The sequence below is a fragment of the Prosopis cineraria genome, unplaced genomic scaffold (genome assembly GCF_029017545.1).
Source record: "Prosopis cineraria cultivar Desert tree isolate PC_DT_omini unplaced genomic scaffold, ASM2901754v1 PC9, whole genome shotgun sequence".
Lineage (NCBI taxonomy): Eukaryota > Viridiplantae > Streptophyta > Magnoliopsida > Fabales > Fabaceae > Prosopis > Prosopis cineraria.
Genome location: NW_026555340.1, coordinates 20,046,729 through 20,055,495, shown reverse-complemented (window position 1 = coordinate 20,055,495; position 8,767 = coordinate 20,046,729). Strand labels below are relative to the sequence as shown.

The window sequence follows — 8,767 nt, the reverse complement described above, 5'->3', positions numbered from 1 at the left end:
TGATTCAATAATTTTATAAAAAAATAATAGTGTTTAAAAGGTGTAGGATAGAATTGTACAAGCGAATAATAATTGTATAAATAATTACAAATAAGTAAATATAACAATAAAAGTTTGATTTATTTCCTATGAGATGCCCGTGAACGTTACGTGAGTTTGCTTACTAATCTTTACTTTATCATCTTTTGGTGTAGGACTGTATAAGCATGATCAACCATCACATGTTGGCTTTAATGGAAGGGGCTACCATTATTTAAGTATGAGATTCAAAGTTTAGTTGGCATGAATGCAAAAATTATCTTTGGAAGAGTTATTTTTAATTGGACTCAATAATACTTGAATTTGACTCAGTTAGATAATCATATTAAAAAAAGTATTCAAGGTGATGAAAGTATTCCATCTACCTTTTTTATTGGTTTCCTAAAATATCTCACATTCGATGGTTCCCTTTTGTTATGATTAGATGTATAAGGATTTGGATTTGAGCCAAATCCATTATTTGATTAAAAATATATAAATTTAGATTTGACCCAAATTCAAATCCAAAATTCTACATGAATTTTTTTGCAATTTAAAATCTTTTTTAAATCTCTATTATTTCAAATCATATCTCAATCTCTTTATAATTTTATTGGCTTGTCGGTAGCATTGAATAAGACCGAATTATAGTCGCCTCCATCGCTGGCTAGGATTGAAGTGCAGGTGATGACCAAGACTGCATGGTGGACTTCCATCGGGACTAAACTGCTAGCATCGATTGGGACTGAACTGGCAACCTTGACCAACACTGAATAGCTGATGCCGACCATGATAGGACCGCTAACACTAATTAGGATTGGACAACCACCTATGATTAGGATTAGATGGTTAGATCCTACCTTGACAGATGACAAGGACAATGACTTCAACCAAGACTGGACTGGCAACCTTGAGTAAGATTGAACCATTGGCACCGAATAGGACAGGATCGCCCGTGTCAACTTGGACTGAATGTTCAACTTTCATAGAGACTAGACCGCTAGAGCTGACCAGGAATGAAATATAGGCGATGACATGGATTGAATTTTTGACTTCTATTGAGACCAAACCGTTAGCACCGATTGATCTTTTGCCTTAAACCTACCCAATCTTTATTGGTGCCGGTGGTCTTATCTCAGTCAATATCGACGGTCTTAGTAAAAGTCGGTCGTCCGGTCCTTGTGTTTGCCTGCACTCCACTCCTAATCGATACCGACAGTCTAGTCTCGATGGAAATCAGCTATTCAGTCTTGGTCTTCTCTTGTACTCCAATCCTAGTAGTCCTGTCCTAGTTGGTGCCGATGGTCCAGTCTTAGTGGAAATCAGTCATTTAGTCCTAGTCATCACTGGTGGTATGGTCTCGATGAAAGTCTGTTGTTTGATCCCCATAGGCATTAATGGTTCGATCTCGGTGAAAGTCAGCCATCCAAAATACCAACTTTGACTAGGATTGCACTGCCGATATTGTTTGAGTTGCTTTTTAAATTTAAACAAATATTTTAAAAGTTAAAATTTTACTTAAGATCCAAACAGAAAATTTTAATATTATAATTTATAATTTTTTACATCATCCAAACAAATAATTTATAATCTATAATTTTAAATGTGAGATTTTAAACATAAAATTTTAAATTTAAATTTAAATTTACCCATTCAAATGCAACCTTTTAAGTATTTGACTGTCATTTATGGGGTATTCCTACTTTATTAACGCATCGGTTACATCTCAGGTCAAAAACAAAAGAGCATTGGTTACATTTCAGTTAACTTCATTTTCCTAAAATGGTTTCTATGGGCCTTCATGATTTTGACGTCGGACAGCCATCTTCTTAACGTAACAAGTCTTCATATTAAGGGAGAATATTGGACGTAACTTAATTTCATCAATGGACTGACGATAAGTAAATGTAAACAACTATAACAAGTGAAGTTTTTATTTAAATAAGTATTTGATTCGTCCAGATCATTATCAGATAGTAAATTCTTTTAGAAGTCCTTCACTGACATTCTTCCTTTTATTTATTGAATCCATTTTGAATGGGCCTCGTTAACTGATCCCAATTTCACCTTAAATAGAAGGCCAAGATTAAGTTCTTAAAAAACAAAAACCAAAGAACCCGAGAAGGACAGGGAAGGGAAACCGGATCCCACTTTCATACGTGGCTTTTGATCACTGACTGCAGTCATTTACTTTTTTCCCCCTCCGAAAGCAGTCGCATACAATTCATTGTCACATGCAAATTGTATGTTTGTCCCAAAATAATGCAATTAATTTATTTTTTATTGTTTAAATTTTGTTGCAAATTAATTTTTGAAAATTGTTTTTCAAAACAAAAAATATCTGTTAAATTATATTAATTTAAATTTTTTTAGTTAAAAAATTGGCCTATAATAATGGTCACCAATGGTTAAAAATATTCGCTTATGATATAATTAAAAATAATATATAATAATAAAATAGTGTCCTTTAAAAAACAAAAACAGTTTTTGGTTTTCAAAAAAGAAATAAATTTTTAAAGACAAAAATCAAACAGGCGGATAATTAGCCTTAAGCTCAAAATAAACCTGTCCTGGTAAAAGGCGAGACAAGGAGGGCAAATTTCCCAAACGTTAGAAAATGAGGCTATACATACATACATACATACATTTTTATAATTATAATTAGCTTTTACTATCCCATGCAATGCATGGGGAGCAAAAATTATATCAAATTGAACACCATACTTTATATTTATTTTTATTGATGCTATATTAGTTCATATGTCATTACTTTATCATGCAATAGAATGCATTCCTGACACAAAGAAATTCCATTTCATCTATTTACAACCTCCATTACTAAGTAAAAAAATATTAATTCATTACTACAACATCATGAAATAAAGCATAAAAAGGATGTCAATCAAAATAGGTGCATAACATCTCATTAACTCAAGTTCCTAAAGATCTATCTCTAAACAATATTCACAGTTGTTCTTCGACCAATATTTTGATGATCATGAATTTCCTAAAGATCCCTTGAAAATGCCACATGCCATGCTTTCACTTCCCGGTGCGATGCATTTGAAGATTATGCATAAATGTTAATCAACTATAGTGATTAATTCTTATACTAATCTATTGATTGTAGGATTTACTTGTATAGCATCTTTTGTGCAAAGAAATTAAAACTGTTAGTCTTCTATTTATGATATTGCATTCTACAATTTTTTTTATTTTAAATATAATGCCTTCATCTATATTGTGCATATATTTTTAATTTAATTAAATGTAACGCCTTTACTTTATAATTTAAGAACTTTTTATTTTTATTATACTCATACAACTATTTTATTTTGAATGTAGGTGGCTTTTGCTTTCTTATGGAGTGTATTATGAGATTATAATTTTCAACCATGTATTTCTATTCTTAGCTATGCATCCATATGCCGGCAAATTTCCCAAACGTTAGATAATGAAGCTATACATACTTACATACATCCATTTTTATAATTATAATAAGGTTAACAACATGAAAATGCAGGTAAATAAAACATGAGTATATATTAGGCCTTTAATCACCAGCTGTTGCGTGCTCTCTCCGTCTCTCTCAGTTTTGTTTTCTTCTCAGAATGACGCATCACTGAAATTCGTGGGGTGTCATTATTTCATTGGTCAGCACACACATGAGCTGTACATATGGAAGTGAGAGAAAAACTACAAGCAACAGATGTCCAAAATCCAACGGATGTCTAATTACAGATCAGTGAACTCTTTATAGAACGAGAGCTTAATAAATCCTTGATTTGTGCATTATTGATCTCTCTGTTCTTTCTGGTCACGCAGTGAACAGGTTCGGAAGCAACTCTCGGCCGGCGCCACTTCCCATTCTCCGCTCTGCAGGTAATATCTAAAATTAAGTTCCCAGTATATATAACCAAATATCATATCTGCATATAGAAACTTGTGCTTGAATCCTCCTTCCTCGAATATATATAACTGTTCTTTTCTGGCCGGGGATATTTCGAACATGTTCTGGTTCTGGATCGATATGTTGATCTTATCTTTTTTTGCGTGTTTGATCTTGTCATCTTGACAAGAAAGAGAGATAATTCATTAGCCTGTGCTTGCTAACGGTAGCACACCAATGAGGGTCACGCGAGTTCGCGAGGTTCTTGCCCCATGTTGACAGCGCCGCCATGAGGAAGAAGCGTTGAACCGAGCTGTGGCGATGGCAGGCGGCGGAGAAAGGGGATGGGCAGGAGATTTGACGGCGACGGTTTTGGCGCATCAGGATCTGGTTGCCAGAGAGGCGTCCCGGATTATGGATTCCTGTGGCTCCATCTTTTGGCCAGCCTTCTTCCTCTTCCTCTTCCCCTTTATCTTCATCTTCTTCTTCCTCCTCCCTCCTCCTCCTTCTTGGTCGTCTTTGTCTTTCTCCTCCTCCTCCTCCGGACAGCCTTTTCCTCCCTCCTCCTCCTCCTCCTCCTCCTCTTTGGTTCTGATCCTCTCATTTCCTCTCGATTGATCTTCCCGATACGTAGTCCGTTTGGATCACTTCATGTCGCCCCGTAGTTAGAAAGTGAAGATTGAAGGGAGAGACTTGGAGAAGAGACAATAGGGAGTGGGCTGTTAGAAATTCTCAATGGATCATGAATATGCGTTTCTCGCCTTGAAATTCACTTCATTTTGCTGCTTATGGAGTTGGGTACCAGACGGATCTGAAATATAGAAGATTCCTGAGGTGGGCCCACTTTCATGATCGAACAAACTCATTCGGAGATCTTTGGTATGCGCTGCCCATTATTAATTAAGCTCTCAGTTCTTTTAGATTATCGACGTAATGCTCGGCCGGCCTCACTTCCTCGGCAGGTAAACTCCCCTCTATATAGATATATACACACTCAAATATCATCTCTGCTTCCATGAGTTCATCGCATCATTTTGTGCTATAATTACTTCTGCTACATACGGAAAATCGTTTCGCTTTGCATCACCAAAAAAAAACGCAGACCTAACATTCTGATATTCTTGGATCGGAAAGTTGGTTTCTCTGAATCAGAGAAGATTGTAGAGAGAGAGAGAATACGGGAGGTGAGAGTCGGAGAAGAAAGAGAACCTTGTAGACAGAGATACTGAGGGTAGGAGGTGATTGGAGAAGAGAGAGAGAGAGGTGAGACTCGGAGAAGAGAGAGGAGAATGTGTGAAAGAGGTGGTTAGAGAGAGAGTGTCCGTGAGGGAGAGAGCCGTGAGGGAGGTGACAGTAATCCAGTGAGATTCGAAGAAGAGAGAGAGTGAGGGACCGGCTTCTCTCTGTTTTTCCCCTCTCCATTTTTTTTTTATTTTTTCATCTCAAACATTAAATTTATTTTTAAATAATTAAAATTTAATATTTTATAAAATTATTGTAAATAATTTTATAAAATATTAAATTTTAATTATTTAAAAATAAATTTAATGTTTGAGATAAAAAATAAAGAAAAAATGGAGAGGAAAAAAAATGAAGAGAAGCCGGGTGGAGGCGGTGGGAGAAGAGAGACGGTATGATTAGAGGGAGAGGGAGAGGGAGTGAGGGACGTGGTAGGAGGAGAGAGAGAGAGTGTGAGAGAGACGTGGAGAAGGTGACAGTGACTCAGTGAGATTCGGAGAAGAGAGAGAAAATTAGATAGGGAGAAAGTGAGGGAGGTCGCAGGAGAAGAGAGAGGGAGTGAGGGAAGTGGATGGAGAAGAGACTGTGTGTGTGAGAGGGACGTGAGGGAGGCGACAGTGACTCAGTGAAGACTCGGAGAAGAGAGAGAAAATTAGATAGGCAGAAAGTGAGGGAGGTCGCGGGAGAAGAGAGAGAGAGTGAGGGAAGTGGATGGAGAAGAGACTGTGTGTGTGAGAGGGACGTGAGGGAGGCGACGGTGATTCAGTGAAGATTCGGAGAAGAGAGAGAAAATTAGATAGGGAGAAAGTGAGGGAGGTCGCAGGAGAAGAGACAGAGAGTGGGGTAAGTGGATGGAGAAGAGACTGGGTGTGTGAGAGGGACGTGACTCGTGAGGGAGGCGACAGTGACGCAATGAAGATTCGGAGAAGAGCGAGAAGAATAGAGGGGGAAAGAGTGAGGGAGGTCGTAGGAGAAGAGAGAGAATATTGAAGAGAGACGGTATGCGAGAGGTGACACTCCCTGACTCGGAAAAAGACACTGAGAGAGAATATTAGGGAACGGCCAGTCAGCGAATGAGAGGACAGTTGTCCCAAAAAGAAAAACAAAAGAATGAGAGGATAGATTAATGAAAATCATTAGCTGCTCCGTCACCCACTTGCAGTTTTGGTAACGGAGGCGACGAAGTCTTGCGGGACCAAAGGCGGCGGGACAGGCCGTCAGAGTCAGAGAGGCTGGCCTGCAATATCTGGGAATTTGACCTATGCCGTTAATATTTTTTTAATCAAATAAATAATCACTCACGTACGAAGTGCCAATATATGCTATGATATCCGACAATATTTGACCATCAATCGGCTCATTCACATTCGGCGTTTAATTGTTCAACTTCCCATCCATATACCTACGTGGGTGTGTTAAAGCTTTATTCTGTCATTTCGAGCTGGTTCATCTTATATAACTGCGGATCAAATGCTAATATTTATGCAGGATGAGTTCTTCAAACAATTCCAAGGGAAAAAAGTGCATCGGAAATTATATAGGTTATGGAACTACGTATGTTTCTGATAATAACAAAAATAAGAATAATGGAAATGGAAATAATGCATCAAAATGCATTGGAGATTACATGGGTTATGAAAGCACGTATGCTTCCAAAGACAATGATAATGGTAATAATGCATCAAAGGGGAAAAGCTGCATAGGAGATTATATGGGTTATGGAAGCACACATGTCTCTGATGATAATGGAAACAATCCATCAAAGGGAAGCAGCAAGAAGCCGATCATAGGCGACCTGATAGGCTACGGCAAGAAGTCACCTCCCACCAACAACTAAAAAGCCTTCACATCATATCATCACTCCATTGTCAGTCGTCTTGTGTTTGTTTCTTGTCTCCTTTGTTATATGTATCCTTTAAATAAAGCCATTATGTGATACGTCATTGTGTTCCTTAGTTTTGCTATGACGCCTTCGTGTGTTCTGGAGGACTATTATTAGAATATTAATTATATTGCTATTACCACAAGCAAGTCACATTCTTATCATCTCTGATTATGGAAAAACGATAAATCAATAAATGCGAGATCCCATAAAGAACAAATAATTAATCTATGGGATTAATCCTAATCAAATTGAAATCATCCCCTAGCTACCAATTATCATCTTACTTTTTTTTATTTTATTTGTAGACGAGTATAAATTATTTTTAATGATTTTTTTAAAAGCATAAATATCAAAATGTCTACACTAGTAACCGGTTTCTATTCTTTTTAACTACTGTTAATGCTAATGTTGTGACCATTAAATCCACGAATTTAGTATTACAATGAATTTTTAATTATTAACTCACAACCCAATAAAATTAGTTAATATCCCTAAAACTTTCTTTAAAATATCCAAATATTCCCATCAATAATAAAGGAAAGCAGTTGGCAGACCATATGCTTTATATATGTTGATAGAAGAAAAAAAAAGACCATATGGTTTATAGTTGTTAACTGAAGCGATCCCACCAAGACACTTACTTACCTAAATTAATTAAGCCCATTATTCTCACTTCTTTACACGAAAGTGGGACCCACTGGGGAGACCATTGAGGGAAAGACGACGTTTACTTTACGACTCTTCCACGTACACATAAACGTTAGGGAAAATTCCAGCCAAAGATTGCTAGAAGAATCTATTTACAGACACGTATCAAATAATTTTAAAATTATACTACAATATTAAGGAACTAAAATATAATTAATTATTAATGTAAAAAGATAAAATTACCTTTCAATTTTTTAAAAAACTCCTCAGCTACTGGCCACTGAAGCTTCGACTTTGGTGACCAACCACCTCGCTGAACCAACCATTTGAGCTCCAACAACGGTGGCTGGACTGTAGCTAGAGCTCCGGTGTCGATCACTAGACTGGCGAGGGAGGCGGACTATTTTTTTTTTAAGGTGACCAAGGTTGGGTTTGAACCCACATCTTCTTAACCATCAAAAAATCTATTAACCACTAAGCTAACAAATCCTTTCAATTTATAATGTAAAGTTTTATACATATACTTAATTCTATTTTCACTTTTTATGCTAACATTTATCGGGAGCTCAATAATTTCTTATTATTTTATAAATGGTTACTTATTAAACTATTAATGGAACTTGTTAAAAAATTTAACACGCAATGATTTTTACAAATGCTTACTTGTTTTTATTATCAGGAATAACAAGTTCTCATTAATAATTTAATAAATAACCATTTGTGAGATGACAAGTCTTGTTATTAGTTTTGAAAATTTCTCTTGATAACTTGATAAGAAAATTTTAACAAAATAATAAGTTTCTGTGAGGTTTTAACATGTAAAATTTTAGTAATAAAAATGAGTAAACATTTATAAGAACCACTCCACATTAAATTTCTTTGACAAGTCCCTATTGATAACTTAACAAGTAATCATTTGTAAAATGACAAGCCTTGTTATATTTTAATTTTTTTTTTTCACTTTTCATGCTAATACTTATTAGGAGCTTAATGATTACTTATCATTTTACAAATGACTACTTGTTAAATTAAGTAACGGGACTTGTCATGATAAATTAAGTAACAATGACAAGTGCTATGACAAGTGC

General features: G+C 36.0%; 1 protein-coding gene across 1 annotated transcript; it reads left to right on the top strand.

The window, feature by feature from the left end:
* The first annotated feature begins 807 nt into the window (after nt 1–807).
* Nucleotides 808–7,082, top strand: LOC129319642 (uncharacterized). Its single transcript, XM_054964736.1, has 3 exons — nt 808–932; nt 3,844–3,900; nt 6,635–7,082. The coding sequence occupies exons 1-3, from the start codon at nt 808–810 to the stop codon at nt 6,981–6,983; spliced, it is 531 nt and encodes a 176-aa protein (XP_054820711.1). The 3' UTR covers nt 6,984–7,082.
* The last annotated feature ends 1,685 nt before the right edge of the window (nt 7,083–8,767 follow it).